Consider the following 25,003-nt stretch of genomic DNA (forward strand, 5'->3'; position numbering starts at 1 on the left):
TTCATATTTGTCATGGTATGGAATCCTCTGACACTCAAAAAAATCACTGGGGTTCAGGACAGGAAAATACTTCTTTGTAGGGAAAAGCAATGAAAGGGAATTTTGCAGGGTAGATTTTAATTTTGTATTCCATTTCTTTAACCCATTGTCAAGCCTCTGGTTCAAATCAGGTCTCTAGGCAGGATACTGTTTTAAACTAGCAGGGAAATGCATGTTTCAGTAATTCCAGGCATAGTACTTACTATTGGTGATTCATTAACAGGAACCATGCAAACAGCCGCTCCAGGCGGGCAATTGACATCTTTGATAGGATTGAGAGGCTCACAAATATTGATGTAGAAGTCTGGAGAAACATCTGTTATATCTTCATCTACAAACGCCTCATAATACCCAGTGCGATGGATCAGAGGAGACAGGTCAATAACAGAACTGCCATTCAATACTGAGCACTTCACCTACAAGAAAGTATGTTTTATTGCTCTTATTCGTTTATTCCTTGCTTTGATTTATTGACAAACATCCTTGTCCTTCATAGGGCCAGAAGTGTGGCTGCATTTAAAAGTTTCAAATTTGATTTAAGTAAAACAGCATTTGCTACAATTTTTGTTTGTCTATAGATACTAAGCACCTACAAGCTGCACATGAAAAACTTCAATCATTTAAACATTCTTATGATATAAGAACAATACCAAGACGTAAAGCTCTGGCATGCATACTCCAGCATACATAGTCACTATGTCTTCATAAGATCAGTAGATCCTACAGTTCGTTCCTCTCCCCATCTCCCACACCTCATTGGACCGTCTCCAATAAACAAGCTTGGTTATAACAATGTAAAGTTATTGTATTGCAAGTTGATGGCTTGAGCACTGCGTTTCCTCAACCTATTTCATGCGTTCTTAAAGTGCATAACCTTACCAACGGCCTACCTGGAATTTGGGAAGCCTATTCTTGTTTAGATATTAGATAAGGAGCAACTAACAAAATTACCATTTAATTTCAGGACAAATAATCATTGCTACCTAGCTATCACCACACTAAAACAGTTAGGGTCACTGTAGATACACTCTGAAAAGTGATCAGAAATGCACAAATGATCACTGAACAGAGTTAATAGGCTAGAAAACACAATGTTTTTAGGCACTGTTGATTTGTATTGCAGCATGGTACATACTACTGAAGAGGAAACCAGAGCTATGTGTAGCAGAAATCTTACAAAAGAAGGATGGGACATGTGACAGTTCCTGTCAGGGAAAGGAAAACTGAAAAGTGCTTTTCCTAAATGGAAGCGAGAGCTATGGTAGTATTGACAGTGATGAGGAGGAAAAATGACTTGTCACAGAGAATGATCGTCCCACTAGAAGCAATCAAGGCAGCAAAAAGAATGATTAGGCAGATTGACAAAAGGTAACGTTCAGGTGTTAAGAAAAGATCTGAATTCACCCTATAGCTCATTTAGCTTTCTATTCCTATTGCTGGCTTTTACTCTGTGCACCCACTACTGGTAAAAGTTTAACTAGCTAAAATTAACTAAAGTAAGACTAGCTCAAAGTACTGTCTGGAACACCAGTTCATCTAGAGTTGACCAAATCACATTATTACAGCATGTGTTATACAGCAGAGGCAGATCCTAAATTCGTGCTATCAAGGTTTATCAGTTTTTGCACTGAGCAAATGGATCATACATTTGCCTGGCCTCTAGTCACTTGCTTAGAAACAAAGACTATCCCCATGTACAGAGATGCTGTCCATCCTCAACTCAACCTAAGCTCTGTTGGCCTGTTGCATTGGAGGATCTTAACCATCAATTCCCCAGAAGATGCCCTATAGTTTCCATTTGAGCTGTACAGAAAAGCACCTAGTTAGGTTCCACAGTGGGGTTATTCTGAAGTGTTAAAGTTTTTTACTTGGCTCACAATGTGGACCAGAAGTTTGGCAAGTATTGTTCATCCCTGCTGAAAAAGTCAGTAAGAAAAGCATTTGAGAATTTCTGTATGAACTTGGGTTCTGTACTACAGGAAGAGACCTTTCCCTCAAGGAATTTAAAACATACGCTGCTATTATGCCTAACCTCCCCAAAATGTAGTCCCACAAATGTTTTCCATAGCAGTAATTCTTACCTCTTCCTCACAAGCCAAGGAAGTATGCCAAGAGAAGTAACTAGTGCATGTCTGCTCGTCAAAAGACAGAAAAACAGGCCAGCTGTCATCTCCAACATCAGACTTGCATACAAAGCTAAAATAGCTTTTATGCTTCAGTTCAGGGTCTGCAGGGCAAGGATCTCCATCTTCATAGACAAGCTTTAACACCTGATCTTCATAAGTTAAAGTCTTACTCAGTTTTCCAGCATTAATTGGTTTTGGACCACCAGTGATGCAGACAGCTAAAGTAAAAAAGAAAAATGCACAAAACAGATCAAGTCTGATGTAACTGCCCTTCAAAATTGCACCTTGCAACACGAACAGCAGGAAATTTAAGATTTTAGTCTCACTTTAGTTTTCCTACAAAAGATAGGCTTTTTCACACCATCCGGAGTTGCCATTAAACTGAGCTGAACTGCACTGAAACAAAGACCAAATATTGTCTTTAATACTTCATTAACCAGCAGAATGTACTGCATCTATACACATTTAAGCAATCAGAGCACAGTGTTTGGTTACCACTTCTCTGAAAACCATGAGATTAACACAAAATGTCAGCCAGATTACATATAGTTTTATTAAGATGCCTCTTAAAAACCAAATCAATCCAGTATTTTCTTCTAACTACACAAAAATAATTTGTAATTCACAAGCGATACTCCTATTTTAGCATTTAAGATGCTTAAATATTATCTCATATTCAGTTTGACAGAAGAGCTAGCAATTCAACCTGCTAGTAAGCAGCTTAAAATACAAGTTAACTTCTACTGATGTTTCAGAAGCATTCAAAACAGAACAGAAAGCTAGAAAGAGGGTTGGCAAGGGTTTGAAGTGTGGACACAAGGCTCAGTGCAGATGTATTACAGCAATACTTCACCACAGAGCAATTTCTATGCTCAGCTCACTCTAGCTGGAAGCTTGTAACTTCTTCCTTTTCACAACAGCCAAGAGGTGCAGTAGAAGCATCTACAAGCCTGCCCTCATGTCCAAAAGAATACCTACCCATTCAGACCTAAAGGGATTGGACTGGAAGTGAGCCCACGTAAGTTTACGAATGGAGTTCGATAGGAATATATCGCTTCATTTCCTAAAACAGTTTTAGGATCTTTTCCTAGCCAATTCAGCCACACAGCTGTTCTCTTCACTCTTTAAACATCTGCAGTAAAACCTGCCCGTCACGTTTTACTGTAAACTTGAGCATAAGTATTTCCTTTGGGTACTCTATAGTCAGTGATTACAGTATCAGAGGGGATAAGATGCTTACCAGCTCCATTAGCACATGAACTTTTAGCTTCAGCACAAACGTTTAACTCAATTTTTCTGTTGTGTGAATCATTGATGGTATAGCCAGACTCTCGCTTTAGCGATGTCAAATCAAAGAGGTGGCCTGTAAGCAGATCAGGGAATAATTTAATCTTTTTTTCAGATTCAAAATCAAGACATTTCTTCATATTAAAAGCTTTCAGTAACTTAATTTAGTAGAAGGTCAACCAGCCTCTACTTGCCTGCTAGCTTAGAAAGGCAAACAGTTACTAATTCATGTTAATAATTACAGGTAAAACTAGTTTTGGGACTATAGACTATTTATGTTCCAAGGGACATTACAGTACTTTACGAGATATTTATACCCACCAATAAGCTTGTTAGTCACTATCCAGAGAATGCATCACACTGCCCTTTTCTAATGAAGTCCCTCAAGAACATAAACGCAGTAGTGCCGCTTCCACGTACAAAACCCTGAGGCCTCCTCCTTACCTGTTGCAGGATTGGTTACCCGGCAGTCATTTTGCACATTGCTTTTAAGAGGACATGCAGCAGCGGTGAACCATAAGAAGGTATATTCACAATCTTCAATGGCTGTTATAAGTTCTGGCTTTGATTCCTAAACATGAAACAGTGGAGAGAGCAACATCTCTACAGAGTGATACTATAAGATTTCATGCCACGGGGTTACCCCCGAAGTCTGTAGCTGAGCTCAATTCGAATGCCAGTCCTAGGACTTAACAGACCATCGTGGTCCAATGAATTAATCCAAGGACAGAGTATTTAACGGTGACTATTTCAAACACACAACAGTACAGAATCGTTATCAGGAGCAATAAAATTGATGAGAGGAGAGCTAAAGGCAGCCTAGCTGGGCAACAGAAAATCCAAAAGGTGAGGGTAAGACACCTCACCAAACAGAAGAGTACTTAATGGCAAGGCATACAGATGTGCAAGAGTTAAGAACTACACAACCAATAGCACTAGTTACTACTTGAAACACTTCCCAACCTGCAATACATTCATCTTCAAGACACAGACAGACAATTAGAAGCTATTACAGATGGTAAAATCTGTGCTAGCAGATTGTACAAAAAGATCTCTTAAAAACTGCTCAGCATCTAAAGGTCGAGTACTTATAAGCCAGTCTGCTTACAAGACTGGCTCCCATCCAACTACAGACAATTAGGGAATGGATAAGAACGGCCCACCATACTCCATGCACATACAGTGGTATGAACAACTCATGAAAACATAAAACCCCACCAGAAGGAGCCCACTTACAATTTTGCTTTCATCACACTTGAGGCGCAATATTGTTGTTTTCCTGCGAATTTTATCTGGACACTGCTCCCCGTTAATATATTTCAGAATAGAAATACCATTTTCCCACTGGGGACCATCAGCCACTTCCCCGAGACTTGTACATTTTGCACCCTCCATGAGGGAGGCAGCAGCATCAGAAGGACAGGAACCTATACACATGAACAGAAACTGCGTTATTACTCCAAATGTTATTGAGGCTTACTTGGCTGAAATAGAACTCCACTACTCTACTTTCAGGTATGTCACGGCTGATCTATCTCCAGACCACTGTCCAAACCATACTCATTGTGGTGTTTTTTCCCCCAAACTCACAAGTAGCAGCAACCACCTCACTTCACTCAAGGTCATGCAGAAAGTAGCAGCAGCTACTACTGGGGAAGTAGACTACTACACAGCGTGAAAGGCTAGAGTCTGTTACCTGGTCTTCCACAAAATGTGGAGTCAGTCAGAAGATGCCAGAGAAAATTCTGAAGTTAACATTTTGTGCGAAAAGATTATTTTAATCTTTAAGAGCTATAGCAGACTTTGGATAAGGATGGAAGAGCTAGAGTGCTGAAGTTATCAAGTGAAGATAAGAGCTGCTAGTGAATCTCATCTGCCAAGCAGATGGAAATCAGGCCCACAATCTACCCTTCCCTCTGGTGCTGAAATTACACCACTGTCTCCACATACTTTGCTTTGTGATTTTTTCACTCTGAACAACAGCCAGCAGCACTGTCCTACCACTTGCCTCCCCTAGCTACAGCGAGAATATATTTTTATCTTGCTCTTACGTGCAGCACCATATGGTACTAAGGGCTTGCAGACATTAATATAGTATTTCTGTGCAGAAGCAGATAGAGCAATTGCCTCCCAGTTCTCTCTATGACGTGTCAGAGATGAAAAGTCATAGAAGTTTCCTTCATCATCCCTGTAAGAAAGACAAAGGATTCAGATTAAGAGGCATTTTAAAAAAAAAAAAAAAATCAAGTAATTGTAAGTTACAGTTCTTAAGTTACTACAATAACTTTTAAACTAATAACTCTATAAGCAGAGTATCATACTGGAAAAGAAATCTGCACAGACTCATTGCTCTCTACAAACCTCAAATTCAGCACAGAGATATATTGCTGCACCAGCCATACCCACACTAACTGCACACAGCCCTCAGTCAAGGCAAGAGTAATTCTGACTTTTCACTGAAGCATGCAGGCTTTCAGTGCATGGCGAGCACAAACGCACAGTTACAGTGGACTGTTTTACTTAGGGTAAAACCGATCATGATGCCAGATGTTAAAACTCTGGGCCAATTATTAGCCACATTTGATCCCACTTATCAAATCTTAATGAGCTAATACTTGTTTGTGACAGAAATAGATGACATTTTTCCTGGAGCTTTGTTTGGTGGAAGTTCCAAACAGACAGCAGTTGTTTAAATTAGCTATAGTTAAATAATAACTAGACACTTGTAACAACCTAACATACTCAGAGTTTAACCATCAATAACTGCATACCCAACAGTTCACTTTGATACTGAGCTTATTCCCCAGAAGAAGCTCATAGAAAGTATTTTTCTTCAGTGAAATTAGTTTTAGGAAATACAAATTGCAGAAGTTACTTAAAATACATTGCATTTGCATTGAATGCCACATTAGCTGGTTACTGACTAAGTCAAAACACAATAGCTAAAGTGGCAGTATTGCACTGAGTTGCAATAAGGCTGTATTTGTTTCTGTCATCATACAGCTCCATTTTAAGTTTGTGGAAACAACTTACTTGTAGGAGCACTCAGTAGATTTAACAGGTGGGCAAGCATACTGAGTATGCCATTCAAACATGTAGGTGCAATCTGGAGTTTCCTTTAAAAATACAGGCTGAAAGAACAAAATACAAGAGGAATTTACTTTCTTATTTAGACACACTGAAGCCACCAAAATGTCTCAGTCTTGCTTCAGGAAGATCCAGGAACTTGTATTTACATACTATCTTAGAGCCACACTATGCCTCTGACCAGCTGAAAGCATGGCTTCTCCCAAACCCGAGTTTATCCACATGCACGATTCTGATAAAAGGGCAGTCATTAGGAGCTTCTGTCTCCTCCATGAAATAAGGGGAAGAGCAAAAGTAACTCTAGGCACCATTGTTTAAGAACAGGAAGGAAAGCACAAGTACAGAGAGAGATACTAAAAGCAAGTAACCAGCTTATTTCGGTCTGGCCATGTAATACCTGCTTTCCTGCGGATTCATCCTCCCACCTTTTATTTCTTACAAAGAAACTGCTGTTATGTCTGGGAGAACATCCCTTCCCAGCATCTCCAAGAGCTTTGCTAATGCCAGGCATCCCTTAAAAGGAACAACATGCCCTGACTTTCCTGGGGCTTGACAAAGGTACCTTCCTTAAATAGGAAATTCAAAACATTCCTCATTTTGTATTACCTTACAGGACCTTTCAATCTCCTGCCTAATCTTTAAATGATTAGGCAGTCCTTGAAGGAAGCTAGTTCGTGTTCTTCACCTTACCCTCCCACACATTAAGATGAGGGCAACTCTGGAAGACAGTGCATGCAGGAAGTATATGTTTTGAAACTAACCTCAGATGTAGTCTTGTCACAATAGAATAATATGGCAGTTGATCGTTCATATATTTTATGACATTTTTCTCCATTGGTGTAATTAATCATTATTAAACCATTTTTGAAAGTCAGTTTTTCTGTAAGCAAGCCTAGAAGCAAAAAGTTGAGAAAAGTAAACAGCTAATCCAGTAAATACATGACTGCAGTAGTGCCTCTGGCAGCAGGGTTCCATAGACAGCAATAACATGCACAATAAAGTACTGAAAGACAGACCTCAACCTTCCTCTAAAACTTGTGACCTAGTTATTGAATGAGTACTACTCCATTACAGTAGGATTGAGCTCATTCCTAATTGTGTGTCAAGATAACTACATACATGAGATTTTATGTGCACATGAAGCGAAAGTGGTAGGGTGCTTTATCTCATAAGATGTACAAGATTAGCAAGAACCCCTCTTGTACCACATAGTAGCTTCAACTACACCCTGGTTAATCTTCCCATTCTCTAAGTTCCTTCCAATCAAGTGCTATACCTGCTACTTTTCTGAAAGTATTGTCCGTCTTCTTTACTTGACACGATGACACAGTGTGAGCCTCTGGTTTGCAAGGTTCTGTTATTTCTCCACAAACTCTGAAGTAGTAGTCATACTCATCTGTACTCACTTTTATGTCTTTATTGGAAAGTGGCTTCAGGTTATAAACATGACCGTACCTTGGATCTTTCACCTGGCAATCCTCTCCTTTAAAGACAAGTTAAGAATTCAAAATACAATTTAATATCTATGAGCCATGCCAAATACACTTAGGACAATTAAGGCTTACTGGCACAAATAAGGCCACAAAAATGAGTAGCTGACACTTTAGGGCAGTGACACTGAAGAACCATTTTAGTCCAGCTAAGCAGCTCGTTTCAGGAAGTCACCAATATCTAGAACTATGAGACTAAGCTACAAATGGAACATTTCTTTCATAACTGCCACTAAAGCAAGATGCAAAAGTCACACTGTAGTTCAAGAACTACCTCAAAGTGGCCTCACAGGTTCTTCCTTCAGCCATGCTGAAGGTTAAGTACAGAACTAGAGACACTAAGTCCAGCACTTGCTTAATTATCTGGAAAGAACAGCAAGGTCACAAGGCTGAAGCAAAAGCCATCCTAGATGTCAGTTTTGCATCTTCTTTTAACAGCTATGAAGTTTGCCAAGTTAGGAAATAATTGATCATAGGAAATGTTAACTACAGCTTACGGGTCTACCAAGATGTATACAGAAAAGGTTTGGTAAAATTCTAGTTTCATGAGTCTTATCATCTGGTATACATCAGTAACTTTGCTGCTGATCAAGTCCTCAGTTTTAAAGTGACCCTTTGCTCAGTATTCTGAAGCTTTTAAAAAACCATCAGATTGTATAACATTATTATTATGCTCCTCTCAATCATCCGACAAGTTGGTACCAAGCTAAAGACAAGACGTCAGTTTCCCTTCCTTCAAAACCACAACTCATCACCAGCATCCTACACAGTAATTGCATGCTACAGAGCAGCAGCTTGTAAACATTCCTCTTATGCCACATGAGATCACTGGCAGTTTCAATAATGTCTAGGGCTGTTGCGACAGATCCTTTACAGGAAGTCTGGATGTTTTATAAGACATTATATACAAGTTACATACAAAGTCTGCAAGGGCAGAGAAGATATCTGCACATTCAACTTCCCATCTAAAAGCCAACCAAGTACCAGAACTAGAACCTGTGATTCCTTCTTGCATGTCCTGAAGTCAACTGTAAACTCTGATACTCTCTCCCTGGTCTCTCCCCCATTGTCTAACAAGGGTCAAGTTTACAGTATAGCTTCCAGTCTTCAGTGGGGGACAGGGAATGACTTGCCAGGCATAGGATCAACCGCGTTCTCATGCAACCTGATGCTTTTTTAAGACTTACAGGACACTAGCAAGTCTGCCTGTGATTTAACAAGGTAGTACTATGATTTGTCAGACACAGCATTATTACTTTATCTTCTTTCCCTAGATAGGGAAGTACATTTGCCTGTCATCCTAAGTTGTACTTTTAATGTTAGATGTGACTCTTAGTTGGCTTAAAGCTCAGAAGAGACATCCCTCCACAAGCCAGCACCTTTTACAGAAAGATTCACAGGGCAAGAAACAAACATAGCTTCACTAAGTATTTACTACTTGTACAGATTTGTTTGATATTTTAAAGCTCAAATAACTACACTTACCTTCTGCTTTGTGAACAGGACACGCTGCCAAGGTTCTCCAAACAAATACAAACTCACAGTCATCCTCCTGCTCAAACACTGGCGATCCCTACAGAAGAGAGCCATATGAAGGAGGCTTACTAACAATTACATTGCAAGTCTCAAAACATACATGCAGAATCCTTTTTTATTGCAGTTGCACAGTCCAAGATCTCTATTATCAAATTTCAGTACTTATTTTCAGCAAAGAGCTGCTTTTGGTGGCTCACAGGATTCCACGATAGAGTTCACTGTTGTGTTCTACAGGGTCAGGAAAGCAGTTGTAATGAGAGACAAGGGAAAAGCCTGTATACAAGATATTACTTTTTAGAACCAGCCTCACCATTCCAAGAGGAATAAACACAGTCTATTTTGTTATAGTAAGTCCAAGCTCTAAAAATCCTCATTAATAGCTATTGGCACAGAAAATTACCATTGTTTGGTCGCACTGGAAGATTATACGTGTAGAGTAACGTCGTTTATCTTTGCATGTGTCACCATTCAAGTAAATAATGCTTAATGACCCATCAGTAGCAGCCTGTGGGTTTATCTGAATGACTCCAAGGTTCCTGCTTTTATCAGCGTATTTCACACAAGATCCTATGGCACCACCTACAGGAAAAAGAAAAAGCCTGTATTTTAATTCAAAGTTTTGACAACTAGAGTTAACTTTATTGTAAAATAACATAATGGAGTAGCTTTAAGAGAGCTTTGAGCATTAAAGCAGACTATCTCAAACTCCTGAAGCAGAACACAACAGAAGTGTTTTCATAAACACAGTTAGAGACATTGTGTGCCTAAAGCCTTTGAGGAATAGAACAAGTTACTGCCCTGCATTCACTGAAATCTTTAAAACTGCACTAACTTATCTGCTCCCACAGACTGATAGAAGACTACAGCAACAGGTTAAATAAATCAAACTGGCTAGAAGTGCAATAAGACATGGCATAAGCTTCTCATTCTGGCCTCATTCAGTTAGGAGGCTTCAACAACATTTAACTTTCTTCTTAAAAAAAAAAAAAAAACAACAAAAAACAAGGATACTGACAAATACTGCCCTCAATGCATTTTTCTCAAATGCATTCCCACACATCTCAATGCAAGAGTCCTGATGAGCATTAAGACTGCTCTCAGTTTGAGAAAGTCTGTTTATTATACCCTTGACATATCTCACCCAGGTCTACGTAAGTCCAGTGATTGAAAGGGCAGGATTCAAGAAATCCTTCTAAAATAACCAGGGACGTTATTCTGCATATAAGGTCTTGCATCAGAAGTCACAAGTTAAGAAATGCTTGCCACTTGGCTTACCAGGGCATCCAGGCACATAGGGCAAAGGCTTGCAGACATTCAAGAAAAATGTTCGCTTCTTTGCTTCCTTTGAAGTGTCTATAGCAACCCATGGTTCACCCTCTTTGCTCAAGTCACTTAAGTCATACTCATTGCCAGCAGCATCTGAAAGACATGTCGTACATACAGTAAGCGGAAAGACCACCTATTAGATACTTACAGCAGTATTGGGTTTGAAATGATACAAGTTTCACTGATGAATACACATAATTCAAAGTAATTTTCAGAATCACTTTAGATATCCATTGAGATAAGGTACTGTTTCCATAAACAATGTCACTACACCAATGTAGAACAGAGTTCCCTTGACAGTTACTTCCCACATGTAACTTGTCCACAATTCACAGGTGTATTTTTCCAGAGGCCAATACTAAATTAACCCATTTTCTTCAGAGTTGGGATGAAGCAGCACCCAGTCATGATAAGGATTAAAGGTTTTCAAAGTAATTATCAGCCCTCTTGTGGATACCACTATGTTCCACATTAGCTTCTTGCCTGTCCTCGTAAGTTAAGCCTGCTTCAAACAACTTACCTCCTCTCCCTCTCTACAACTTCTATGAAGACTTCAAGTCTTGCAAATGTCTTCACAACAGTATTAAAGCCCTGCCTCCGCTGAAGTTTGCTGTTCAGTTATTCCTTCCAACATTTGTTGGACAGAGCCCACTCAAATTCTGGGTACTTACCCGTAACCTGGCAGTCTACAGGAGCAGGAGCACAGGCCAGAGCTGTGTGAAACTCAAAAAAAGTATCATGGATGTTCAGCACACTGTTTATCTCTTCATGCACAAACTTAAGCTCTCCAGGATACGAATCATTACAAATGAAAGTCACCGTGAATGTGTCTGATGTTCCTGTAAAACAAACACTTATCTGCTGCTGGTTCACTCGGAAATATTTGAATTTAAGTTCAAGCTAACACTTGACTTCAAAATTTTCTAACAGTTTCTTATTGCTAACTGCTTCAAGGAAAACACTACCTTATTGTTTATGGTTTTTTAACTGTAAATACACAAGCCTTCTTTAGAGACCTGTGCTAAATGGCCTAGCAGCCACAACTGTCTCTCCAAATGGGAGACCAGAATGCCTTGACACATTTCAAGAGTGTAATTACATTCACTGAACTGTGCTTCCTAGGCCTTTGACATGATATATTTGAAGAAACAGAAAACCTATAAAACATCAAGTCAGCTGTACCAGCAACCTCTAAATTACATCACACATAGCAAAGTTTTGGGTTTGGGGGTTTTGTTTGTTTGTTTTCAAGAAGTTCAGTGTAATGACTGCAGAACAAGTAATACTGATACTATTTAAGCAGCATATCTTAAGTTCAGTTTAGTCCTCCCTTCCACAACCCACAAGAAATGGTAGAATTATGGGGGGGGGGGCGGGGGGGGGTAGTAGTATTTGTCATCAATGTATCCTAGTGTTATCAAAATGGTAAAAGCTCTCAAAAGCAAAATACATGAGAGCTCAATCACTTGTTTCCCATTGCCTATTAGGTATGAAAACATCACGACTAGGAAAATAAGAGATATCACCATGGCAATTCATACAGAGGATGAACATTCAGGAGCACCTGAGGCTCCTGAATCCAAAATCCTGTTTTCCTAAAAACCTTTTGTTGTTAAGGTGTCATATGCCTTTCTATGAAAACTCAGTTTCAGTACAGCTGGAAAGCATGTAAAATCCAAGAGTTAGATATACATTTTTCATTAGTCTTATCTGCGAAACAGACTTAAATTAATGAAGTAGGTATACACGAGGTACTAGAGCACTTATTCAAGAAATTCCATTTAGGAGAGTATAAGCTTACTGAAAAATGACCTTTCAGATACGAAACAACTTTAGAGAGCATTATTCATGAAAGTGAAGCTTATAGCAATGACTTCACTTAGAAAAAGAGCCAGAGTTCATTTTGCTTGTTTTCTCAATTTGACTATCCATTTCTCCATGCGAGGAGCAATATTTTTCATCTACTCAGTAAGGGAAAAAATCCTGTACTGTATTTGGTCTGTTTCCAGGAGTTTTGAAATGCACATGTATTACTGAAAACTGAGCCATTACCATTCTGCATGATTTGATTTCTTCCTAAAATTTTCATATGAACTAGCTTGTTTAAGTGACTAACACCAAGCCCAGTAGGTTTTAGTACACGACCAAAGGGAGGAATGAAGGCCGTTCACAGAAAGTTTGTACAGCATCAGCATCCATCTCCACTGCGTATTTCCTGAACTCACCCAATTGCAGACGAAGAGGACCTCTGTAGGTAAGAGTTAGAAACCCTTCACTAGACAGATACAGGGTTTTGTCCAATTCCACCAGCCTCACCGATGTCATATTTTCTGCTTCACATCCAGCAGCTGTTTTGCCATTGATTTTACCACAATCTGGCATGGGTCCACAAATGTTTAGCTAGAAGTTTTGAAAACATGCAGGCGTACAGAGTATTAACTGCATCAGAAAAATTACGTCGACATAGCCATTTCTACATCAGTAGAACTCACTTGTCAAGAACTATTTCAAACAGCATGAAATGTCTGTCACTTCTAGACTGCAAGACGACCAACTATAATACAGGAACAATATCCTCAGTCTTCAGCTTACAGGGTCCACAAATTCTCCCCACTAGAAGCACAGGATGTGGTTTAGCAAGTTTATTCTTAGACTAAAAAACACTATGGTAGTATCTGTGGACAGCCTAGGACTACTGATACATGCAGATCGCATTAAGAACACTGGTAGGGACAGATTAAATCCCTTCCTAGGCTTCCATTTCTTCAGCACCAGCAGACAAACTGGTATTATGCAACAGAGTCCATAACTGGAAAACCATGCATAGCATCGAAAGTGTGGCTATGTTTGCTAAGAACCAGAAGTTCAATGCTTTTAAGACCACCTGAGATCAATCAAGTTATCTTCCATTCCTCCCCTCAAGCACAGTACTTTCCTGCCAACTCACATTTCATAAAAGGACTGAGTCAAAGCTCCGCTTGCTCACTAAGCAAGACTGGAAAAATGCAACAACAGCATCCATAAGCAACAGATTGTACAGTCAAAATCCTTACCAAGAACTTCTTCCCAATGCCAGTAGCCATATAGCCTTTTGCAGAAGCTAATGGCTGCAGATTGAACAGAAAGCCAGTGTTTGGATCTCGCACAGAGCAGGACTGAAAAAAAAAAAAATTACAACAGCATTATTTTCTCCTTCTGCATTTCTTTTGTTTAAGTTTTACCTCTAACATGTTTAAGGAGCCAAAGTAGTGATTTACACATATTCCTAGCTTGCGTACCAATCAGCAACTTAATTTGGACAACCGGAAAACAGCTCTGGCAGTGGCAACGCTTCTTTTTTTTTTTTTTTTTGGACTTTTTTGGACAACTTTTGCTCAGTTGTCCATTGACATCAGCCACATACCAACATATCAAAGTGCAGTTTAACAGATGACATCTATCAGGTTACCTAAGAGCAAGGAAATTTTAACTGAGGGTTATTTTCACACTAATGTGTTTACGTTTCAACCTGTAAGGTAGAAGCAACTGCGCAGCTCAGCGTAAAAAAAAAAAAGCCTCATTTGATGATCTGTACACAAACAAGGACAATATATATCCTTACATATAAATCAGTTTTACTAGCAATCTTGTAAGGAAATGAAACTTTCAGTGCCACAGCAAGTAAGTTGTTCTCAAGAGAGAGAGCACTTGAATACTTTGGTCAGAAGATACACGTTTCACGAACACTTCAAGAAAGCAATAAGATATCACGAGACTCCATTCACGATCAACTGCAGACTTCACTGTAGTTAGTTTTATCCAAGAGTCATTTAAACACAGCAACCAGGAGTGCTAGTAAAAAAATAGTATGTTGAGACTATGAATACAATTATCACCCTCTTTCTCACCTGAGAATCATCTTTTGTTTCCTTGATTGGACAAGCAGCCTCAGTTTCCCATAAGAATGTGGCCACACATTCCTGAATAGCTATAAACTGTGGGCTGCTACTCTGGAAACAGATTGCAGAGAGAAGACCAGAATAAGTGTAACAGCCAACACATTCCCATGTTTGAGATACCACTTTATGAGAAACTGTCAGGTTCTTCTAAAAGACTTCACTACAAATGCACACAATTCCCACCCCGCTCCCCTCTCCCCTATTTATTTTGAAGGTCACCGCTGAAAACTTTGTCTAGATAAACACTTAGCATGTCATTAAGCTTTAGCAAAGAACTGAATCTGACATCCAAATATTCAGATTAAATTCAATACTGAATCTAGACATGCATAACCAGACCTTGCCTCCATCAAAGCTTTGAAGAGTTTGGTGGTATAATGCATAGTCCACTACAAAAAAAACCCCACCAAAAATCAAGCAGTACAAAACTCTGTACTGCAGAACCTAAGCCTGAAGATGCACTTTATAATATTCTTCCTCTTAAGAGGGTCTGCAATGTTTGCATGTATAACTCCTCAGTCTTAAGTCCCCATGTATTTTTCATGCTAATCAGACTAGTCTGAAATAGCACTGTCCACTGAGACTGTTAGCTTTTAACTAGTTCTTGCTTATGATAAAATACTCAGTCTAAGACACATGCTTCTCTAGCATCTAAGTCAGCTTTGTTTTTACATCTCTATTTCAAGTCCTCAAGAAGTCTCCCTTGTCATCAATCTCCTACACACTATACATCTTCATGTAGCCTCACGTTATATGATGGAAAATCTACTATGATGAAGCAACAACTGAAAGATCATTTGTCCTTACAAGAGTGCCCCTGGAACAGATGAAGTGGATGGTGGTGGTATAAGTAGTTTTCTTTCCATCAGCATCGATGCACACAGAGCCATTTGCATAGGTTAGAAAAATGCGTCCGGGTCTTTCAACTACTAGTTCTTTGCTGGCAACACCAAGATTACTAATAGAGGTGACTTCAGAGTAAGAAACCTAGAAATAAAGAAAAGGATGTCAGCAATTGTAAACTTAAGTGAGGAGGTATTTTCTTCTTTTTGTCTGTATCTATAACTATCACAATCTTGTATACAGAAGGTTATCTTGAGAGCTTTGAAGATGACAAAGGTGTAGAGATCCCCCTACATTTCTTCCCCATTCTGTACTTAAGTTTCACATATTTAACAGACAAGCTCCACAAGCAGGCATGGTTTAGTTTTTTCTTGTTTTTATTTTTAGTATAATAAGGTGCCTGCAGTGCCTCACAACAGCCATCCTCATCTCACCAGCTACACAGCTTAGGAATTTAGGGAGGCCTATGCCTCATGCGCAGTAAGTAGAATTTAATTTGTACAGCTCTTTAAAACACAGTATGTGGAAGCCTCCAGACATTCTTAGAATTGACCTTATGGATCTGCCATACTTAGCAAAGCCTAAAAAGCACTAGCAGAAACTGAGCATTAGAACAACAGTAGGTGCTACTACCAAGGTCCAAATTAATCTTCACTTCTGCAAGATAACTGGTGTTTCCTATTTTTAAGAAACTATTTTAAGTTAGCAACAGCAACAAACAGAAGAATACACCTCCAAAGCAGCTCTGTCCGCAAAGACTTCCGCTTTTTTTTTTTTGGCTTTTTTTTTTTTTTTTAAACACAAACTCTGCATTTAGGTTGATCCAATGTGCTCACTTTTTACTCCAGTGTCTTCAGCAACGGAGTAATGAAGCCCTAATGTGTCTCCACATGTAAAGTAAGTAGCCTTACGCAACAAGGACTAACGCAAGCACAGGGAACTAGTAATATTTAGCTCAAGTGCCATGATGCTGATGTACATATTCAGTCACTCAGACATCCTGCTCAACAGTATGGACGGAAGGTGTTCTCTCCATTTTACAGAATGAATTAGGACAGGTTGGTGAGCCTCTAGTTCAACTTTCCCTACAGCTTTGAGCAGCACTGAAGCCAGGCCTTGGGCAAAGTGTCCATCCAGCCTGTGAGCACAAACAGTCCCATGATAAATTGTTACACTTCAGGGAAATATAGAAGTAGAAGCCCATAACCACCAATTCCTTTTTTTTTTTTTTGCTTAGCAACGTCTGCCTAATCTACTCCTCAAAGCCAAAGAGAGCTCAGAGGGGGGTGACAAAGAATCTTTAAACACATTTCTTCCACAGTTCAATCTAAAACAAGCCACAAGCAAGACAGAATATCCAGGAGAGCAGCCTGTTCCTAAAGCAATGCTAGCAGTCTCTGGGACCGCAGCAGTTTACAAAAAAAAAAAAAAAAAAAAAAAAAAAAAAAAAAGAGAGAGAGAGAGATGCAGTTTGTCTGCCTCTGCAACACAGGACAAAGAATCATGCATGTCAAATGCAACATTGGTACGTTTGTAAAAATCAAAGTCTTTGAAGAGGTGGACAGGAGGTCTACTATTCTGCAATGATTATTCCAACATTATAGATACACAGAATACCACTGTATTTTGGCACAAAGAAGCCAGAATTCATTTGCCTGTCTTGCATACCCCTTAATCTCACTCACTTGGCAAACCAGCTCTGAGCTGAGATGGAAAGGTTACTCACATGATCATGCCGATATTCCATCTGACAGACAGATGCTCGCCGGTCGCATCCTGGGACAGCAATCAGTGGTCGACAGACATTTATGTAGTACTTCTTGCGCTCACTTGGTCTTGAATTATCCACGGCATACCAGTTTTCACCTCTCTTCTCAGATTTTGCTAAGCTGAGCAGGAAGAGAAAGTTCTACTCTAAGAACACACATTCTTCATAGATTCTCTCTAGCTTTCTCTGTCAGTCTCAAGAAACAGAGCAACTGTAAGGCATTTCAGAATAACTTTTTCCCCTCATTTTTAAGTGTTACAATTAAAAAGAATACTCCTAGGAAGCAGAGCACAGTTGACAAAGTAATAAGTTTTTATTAAGCAAAACCATCCCAAAAAGTCAACTTACATCTTAGGAGGCAAGTCAAGATACTAGGGGGAAATATTGTCTTCATTTCAAGATACTTGCAGTTAAGATTGTCACAATAGATGAAGTTTCTAGTGCTGTCTACACAGGAAACCAGCTTCATCCAGTGCTAAACTATCAGTCAGAACATTAAACTAGAATAGCCAAGTTATGTTGTATATGTTATTTTCCTACCTTGACAAGTCATATTGGTCCATGGTGTTGGGATCAGTCACAACACATTCCAGGGGCATTTCAGGACAAGCATATTCAGTGTACCACCTGAAGTTGTAAGTATAGTTATCTTCTATCTAAAAAACAGCAGAATAGGTCAGTGAGGCTTTCCACACAGAATACTTTGTGACTCACAGCTACTCCTTTATATTTAAGCTTGTTATTTCCCCTTGGTTTTGGGATATACCTTCTCAGATTGATTTATGTAGGTCTATTTTGTTGTAGATCTTGTCATTTGCTGTGTCACCAAAAATACTCTTTCCAAAAATAACAGAACCAGAGCAACTAGAGCCATGTAACTGCTGTCTGCTGTGTTACGGGACACACAGTCCTACCACTTGTTACTTCTCAGCCAGTTTGGTTTTTTTCAGCTAGAAATGCAAGATGATCAAAAGCACTAGTAATTACATGGCCCAGAGACTAGAGAAGAGTGAAGTAAGAACCTGATCCAGGTGAACAGCTTACTGTTCAGTGGTCAAGACAAGCTTTATGGCTGCAACAAGAGGCAGATATACTAAGAGAAATAACTATTTCTCTTAGTCTGCTTTATAGATACTGGATATTTCCATCCATGAATCTCTGCTTGCACCACCCTAGCAGCAATTATTGTCAGGATTTTAGGATGGAGATCCTTCCCTTCTTCACACAGAACTTCTTACCTGATATTCAGGCTGACCTATTCCAGCCTGACGGTCACACAGGAAAGTTATAAGGGTAGATCGCTGTGTTTTCTTCTCATCATTGTATGCTGTACCGTTTTTGTAGGTCAACTGAATCAGACCATCATAATATGAAAGTTTGGAACTGGGCAGTCCAAGACTCCAAAATTGATCCTTACTAGAAAAGAAAAAGCGGGCTTTGAGACTGAAAAGAATGCAAAATTACTTCTCTCTTTAAGACAAGTCTAACAAGTAGTAAACACACAGGTAAGTTTGTAGAAGACACCATAAGACAAAAGAATTAAATAAGGTTGACTAGCTGTAAGTGAGCTAGGATGAATAGAATGCTGCCAAAAGGAAACTTAAAACATGAACAGGTGTCCTTCTTTGGAAGGAAAGGAAGTTGTACCTTGTTTAGGTATCTAGAAAAACTTTAACATGCCCTTCTCTAGAAAAGCAACAGAAATATCAAGTTCCCATTCTCCAGAGTAGAATTCAAACTGCAGACACCCTAATGCTGGGCTCAAACTGGTTCCATGCAAATACATATGGACAGTGAAGACCTAGCACTGCACAACAGCAAGTCTTCTCACTCGGGTAAGAAAACTGCCTTCACATGCTCTTAGCTCAGGACCAGCTTTGGTTCAGGAGGGTTTCTTTACTCTGACTTAACACTGGCTCTACCAGACCTAGTCTGACCACCTTCCCCTGAGGAACATTTTTAGTGTCTGCAGTGAGCTCTCCTTGGCTGGAGAGTAACTCAGATAGAGCCAACTGAAGTACAGCTGCATGTATTTGGCACCGTACCACATTTATGGCAACATGTTGACATGGAACCTGAAGTGTACAGATACCATCTCAGACATAGGTTGTAGAAGATAACAGCAATGATGCTGTCAGAGTAGCAGTACACACTGGGACTGTGCCTGCACAGCACTTTTAGTAACAGAAATACAGTGCAACACCCAAGCTCTGGGCTCCACCTCCGCATAAGGCAGCCACTACTCATCCCAAGCGCAGCAGTGCTTCTTTAGGCCAGCTCTTGGAATCCAGCTGACCCTGAATCCAAATTGTGGGTTGGCTTAATGCAGCTGCAGCAGTTAATCTACAGCTTACAGTCCCTACGGGAAACATAAGGGGGAGGAATGAACACCCTCATTCAATCTCAAAAAGCTAGCTGTAAGCAAGATTACAGGTGTGTGCACTTTGCTTGAAACAGCTGGCAGCATAATTACTGCACTACCAAACAATATTTTACATGCAAATTACCTGAATCTATTACAGGCAGCACAGTAATTATTTTACATGCAAATTGTTCAGTTACACACAGACAACACATCATGCAGCAAGAGATCTTCTATTATAGACAACAGAACTAGAGTTACTCACCTTTGTGTTACTTGGCATGCTGCTGATTTTGTGTGACACAACTCATCTGGCACACTGCCACAGATGTTTATGTAAAACAAGTATTCAGTAGTATTAACTATATAGTGCCCATTTTTCTTGGCCAGAGGTGATAAATCAAAAGAGAAGCCTAATCGGGAAGGAACAAACTTTATCAGTTTAATTTTTTCCTGCCATCTCTCACAGGTTTTGATTCTACCAGTCACACAGCTAGTTCACCTCCCCCCGAATAAGTCTCCTTCCATGTAATTATTGTTCCAGAAACAATATGGACATACTAAAAGCATGTTTTCTTATACAGAGAGATTTACTACAGTAAAATACACTACACCTATTTTCCTCTACACACACTAGGGGAATATTAAGCTCATGCTGTTCTGATCTTCCATACGCATGTGCTTAAAACTGCTGTGCTCTAATGTTGTGGGTGCTTAGACTTAGGCTGAACTCGCTTTGTTCTTGCGCATCAGAAGGACTCAGTGTTGTGACACAAGCTCTATCCCTCACGACCTTTCAATTTGCTGAACATAAATACATACCTGCCTGAGGATCAGAGACTTGACAATTATCTCCTTCAGTTTTAGACAGGACACACGCAGCAGCAGTATACCAATCAAATGCATATGAACATACACCCTCAGACATCAAGATTGGAGCACTTTCTAGATCACCTGGTATCACAAGAGCAATGTGTTACACATACAGTCAGGCTGCCAAAAGGAACTAGGAATTTAAGCCTAGGAACACTAACTCCTCCCCAATAGCAGACCAAGATTAACTGTTAAAGTACCTCTCCTCTGAAAATGAGGACTAAATAGAACCAAAAATTCCTTGCACAACTTCTTTGCATCCTCCTCCCCAGAATAAAAGTTTAGCCCAGAAGTGAAGATGCATTGCTCAGTCTGTTCCTGAGTACTATCACACTCTTCGAAAAAATGTTCGCTTTGATACACAAACCTGGTGTTTTGCTATAAAGCAACAGCTTTATTAGGAAGTAGTGCATAATCTGATCTTAACAGCCAGCACACTTGGAGGGTTCAGCTTCCTCAGGCTGAGGTAGAGGAATACAGGTTTTCTATTTCCCTGGGAGATGGTTAAACTAGTGGGCTATTATATGGAGATGAACAACATTAACAACTTCTGCAAATGCTTCTGCTTTTCATAAACTGCAAGCAGTTTAGACACAAAATATACTTATTGGAAGAGAAGGTTAAAGTATCTGATCTCAGTTCAGAACCAGTCTTTCCCATCAAGACAATCTGGGGAAATGCTTTGTATAGCTTCCAGGTATTTGTGGAGCTTTAAACACTTAAACATACTTTCATCATGTTTGGGAGTCTTAGTTCAAGAGACTTACTCAAGGGTCTTTAAAGAGTACTTGCGTAAAAGGTGAACAGAGCTAAATACTTGCAGTTACCTTGTTATCATCCTAGTAAACAAACCACAATGCTTCAGCTTTTACGTAGAAGGAAATAAAAGACAAAGGCACATGCTAATATTTAGCACTCATGTCTGGGCATATTAAATGACCTCCAGTTTTCAGCTGGATCAGAGAACAGGGTGTGGATATTCTCACCTGGTCTGCACACTAGAGTAATGACAGTTTTGATTTTTTTGTTAACACCACAGCTGTCTCCATTTGAATAGATAAGTTGAATATTTTCTCCAACCTTTTTAGGAGAAGATACAAATGTTCCAAGATTCTTACTCCTGTTTTGTTTATCTGTAAAGACAGTAAATACATCACTTTCATTTCCCTGGAAAGAAGTGAAGTTTACACTATTAAGATAATATTAACTAGCCAAATGGAAAGTCTTAATAAAGTATATCATTAGGAGTTTGTTTTTACCTCACCAAAACCATGCTACAAAGCCTGGAGTTCTTTAGTTAGAAAAGGCTACTTGCATCATTTCTTCCAGGGTCTTCAGGAGCACAAGAGAAACATGCCCCTAACTTCTGTTTCCTCAAATAACTGAAGGCACTCAGGGCAGTCAACTCCATTTGCAGAGGAAGTGCCAAGCCTTCAGAGCCTTCAAAAAAGAAACCCTCAAAAAAACCCAAAAAGACTCACCTACAGAGCAAATGGCAGCAGCATCTGGGCAGCTAGAAGCTCCTCCTCTCTTCCACACTTTATGGCAGACATTGATGTAATAATGCTTCCTCCCTACCTCCGAAAAGCTACTGTCCACAGCTTCCCAGTTCTCGGTTAACTCTGAAATACAGGGGATCGTTAAGAACAAGTCATCTGGCTTAATTGTTCTAGCCTCTCCATGCCAAAATGCCTGTTATCACAAAAAAGGACCCACATTTAAAACCACTTAAGATGACAGCAACCAAGGCAGTCACGGATACAGCTACTTTCATAAGGCACTCACTCCTTTTGGGACAAGGGAAGCGAATGCCCTAGAAATTCATTAAGAAAAGCAAAAGCTGATTCATGTTCAGCTAAAGAACTCCACTAGAGATGGCACGTAAACTTAGGACGAGAGTAACTGAAAGCTAGTTTTCATTGCCATACCTGAACTGCGGATCAGAGGTGACAAGTCATAGTGCTTTCTCTTATCAGCAACTCTGCAAAGGAGATCTTCTTTCTCTTTAACACACGCATATTTTGTATCCCAAGTAAAAAAATAGGTGCAGTCCACTTCACCAGTAAACACTGGAGTTCCTCTACCATCATTACCTTAACATTGAAGATGGATAAACAGATGTTAGGTTTCCAGTGGGGGAAGGGGAGACTTGAGGACTAGCAATGAGCAAGGAAGATAAAAATCCTTTTGCTGCACAAGACTTGTGTTTGTGGTTTGGTTTTGGTTTGTGGTTTTGTTTTTTTTTTTACTGTTGGCTAAGAAACAAGGCTCTTTTATACCTCAATATTCTTGATCATCAGTGTAAATTTAGAATAGCAGTGCTACTACACATCACAAAACAATCCTGCCAGCCATAGAAACTAGTGCTTACTCTAACAACATTTATTTGTTGTGTTGGCTATGGCTCAAAGTACGCATTCCTTTGAACATAACATCTACTAGCAAGCACAGCAGTCAAACCCTGAGCAGAGTCATCACAGCTCGTTAAACTCACCTGCTGTTTCATTGCACTCAAAGTTTATGACAGTCATTCTCTGAAAGCCGGAACTACATGCATCCCCATTCGGATAAATTAAAGTGAGATCCCCATCAGAGTATCTGAGTAAAAAGTCAGTTTTAGATAGAAACATGGGATCAGACACAATCACGCAGTGTTCTTCACATAACAGAAGCCACACTCTTGTTTATTTATTAGTTGTCTCACTCAAACAGAAAACAAATGCTTGTTCAACATTAATACTGACATTTCTACTGCAACAAAGGCTTGCATCCACTGATTTTTCTGGTTACTTTTCATGAATTTGTATAGAGTTTAAAGAATGCTTTAAAGCTATTCTAGCTGTGGTGGAATATCTGTTCCCGTTAGTTTATTGCATGGCTATTCTTGCAGGTGGAGGAAGTCATACTGCCGGGAAGATCACTCCAGTAAGTCTGTCGCATGCTTACAGACAGAATGGAAGATCATATCTAGGTGAATAATCTCTGCTTTGCAATCTCATGCAAACTTTTGTCCCTGTATGCCACTTGGGAATCCTGAAGTTCTCAAAAAAAAAAAAAAAAAAAAAAAAAAAAATCACAAAATCCTGGACCTCAGTAGTCTTGGATATGATTAATGCATGCTCTTGCAAAGGAAGCAGAGACGCCCTCTTGTTGAGGACAGCTTCTAAAACATCTGATCCTGTGCCACTTTACATGCAAAACTCAAGGAGGGCAAGAGGCAGCACAGCACAATCTGCAATTCTGACACCAAAGCCGGTGAACGTTTCTTCCCTGTCTAGGCAATGGCCTCTACCAACCTCATCTGCTCCTTCGTTTGCTAATGCTATCCTGGTATACTATTAAAGTTTTTATAGAAAAAACTGAGAAAAAATACTTTGATTTTGTATCAAGTATTGCTCACATGACAAATAAGGGCATCAAAGTAGGAAACAAAGATCAATCAATCAGACCAGTTAGCAGGGCTAAAGAGCCTTTACACACCTTAGGGTTTGGTTCTCAAATCTTCCTGCCACTTTTTGCTGGTTATTCAAAGATTTTACTTGGCAAGATGAAGTGTATCCTGTGCTGTCCTTGCAGTTACCTGCAGTGGTTCTCCCACACACATTCAAGTAATAGTAATATTCCTCTTTGTCATCTTTGGCTAAATATGGCGTGACATAATCTGAATGAATAACAAAAGGAAAATTGTTCTAACACACAGCAGAACAGATGTAAAAACCCAAATTTCTACAGAGGACATTTTTCCTGTCTCCAAACATGGAACCAGAAAACTGGCTAGTAACACCACAAACACAAGAGAAAAATAGCGACCTTACCTGGAAGTTGAGTAAGTGGTCTTAAATCAATGGAGATATCATGTTGCTCATTAGTCAGAAGACAGCTCTTACTCTCCAGGTAATCCCTGTGACAGGCATACTCAGTAACCCACTCAATTTCATACCGGCAATTTGTTTTTGCTGTGAGTTTGGGACCTGCACTCTGATACAGAAGTGAACAGAATTTAAATTACAAGTTGAGACTTACTTAAAATATAATCTTTAAAGCAACAGTATCACGTTCCTTTAGGGTCAGTAATGACTAACTTCACCTGTAAATTGCTTAAGAGGTGCAAACATTGTCTCTGGCCTCTCAGAAATAGGTGTTGAGAAGAAATAAAACAGCTCTTATTAATGATGTGGCAAACTATTAGAAGTCTAAACAGAGGTAAAGTATCAGGCATTAGCAGAAGGACAGCAGAAGTAACAGTACTTTAAAAAGTACTTTTCCTTAACATGTTGGCAAAAGCAAGAGATATGTGAGCCCAAATTGCTAAGCACAGCTTGGATTGT

General features: G+C 39.5%; 1 protein-coding gene across 1 annotated transcript in view; it reads right to left on the minus strand.

Moving 5' to 3' along the window:
* The window catches only part of IGF2R (insulin like growth factor 2 receptor), a 59,690-nt gene that overhangs the window by 13,437 nt on the left and 21,250 nt on the right, over window positions 1-25,003 (minus strand). The window contains exons 8-35 of the mRNA XM_050892964.1: window positions 24,491-24,653; window positions 24,156-24,336; window positions 23,170-23,273; window positions 22,604-22,768; window positions 22,157-22,297; window positions 21,662-21,808; window positions 20,625-20,756; window positions 20,068-20,215; window positions 18,679-18,856; window positions 17,981-18,096; window positions 17,399-17,561; window positions 15,637-15,816; window positions 14,779-14,880; window positions 13,945-14,046; window positions 13,117-13,291; window positions 11,563-11,730; window positions 10,841-10,984; window positions 9,966-10,144; window positions 9,515-9,602; window positions 7,816-8,022; window positions 7,301-7,431; window positions 6,486-6,583; window positions 5,504-5,640; window positions 4,689-4,879; window positions 3,897-4,023; window positions 3,406-3,528; window positions 2,121-2,383; window positions 243-455 (exon numbers count right to left, since the gene is read on the minus strand). Of these exons, the coding sequence (XP_050748921.1) occupies window positions 243-455; window positions 2,121-2,383; window positions 3,406-3,528; window positions 3,897-4,023; window positions 4,689-4,879; window positions 5,504-5,640; window positions 6,486-6,583; window positions 7,301-7,431; window positions 7,816-8,022; window positions 9,515-9,602; window positions 9,966-10,144; window positions 10,841-10,984; window positions 11,563-11,730; window positions 13,117-13,291; window positions 13,945-14,046; window positions 14,779-14,880; window positions 15,637-15,816; window positions 17,399-17,561; window positions 17,981-18,096; window positions 18,679-18,856; window positions 20,068-20,215; window positions 20,625-20,756; window positions 21,662-21,808; window positions 22,157-22,297; window positions 22,604-22,768; window positions 23,170-23,273; window positions 24,156-24,336; window positions 24,491-24,653 (4,266 nt within the window). The remainder of the gene's footprint in view (window positions 1-242; window positions 456-2,120; window positions 2,384-3,405; window positions 3,529-3,896; window positions 4,024-4,688; window positions 4,880-5,503; window positions 5,641-6,485; window positions 6,584-7,300; window positions 7,432-7,815; window positions 8,023-9,514; window positions 9,603-9,965; window positions 10,145-10,840; window positions 10,985-11,562; window positions 11,731-13,116; window positions 13,292-13,944; window positions 14,047-14,778; window positions 14,881-15,636; window positions 15,817-17,398; window positions 17,562-17,980; window positions 18,097-18,678; window positions 18,857-20,067; window positions 20,216-20,624; window positions 20,757-21,661; window positions 21,809-22,156; window positions 22,298-22,603; window positions 22,769-23,169; window positions 23,274-24,155; window positions 24,337-24,490; window positions 24,654-25,003) is intronic.

This window comes from Gymnogyps californianus, chromosome 3, assembly GCF_018139145.2.
Source record: "Gymnogyps californianus isolate 813 chromosome 3, ASM1813914v2, whole genome shotgun sequence".
Lineage (NCBI taxonomy): Eukaryota > Metazoa > Chordata > Aves > Accipitriformes > Cathartidae > Gymnogyps > Gymnogyps californianus.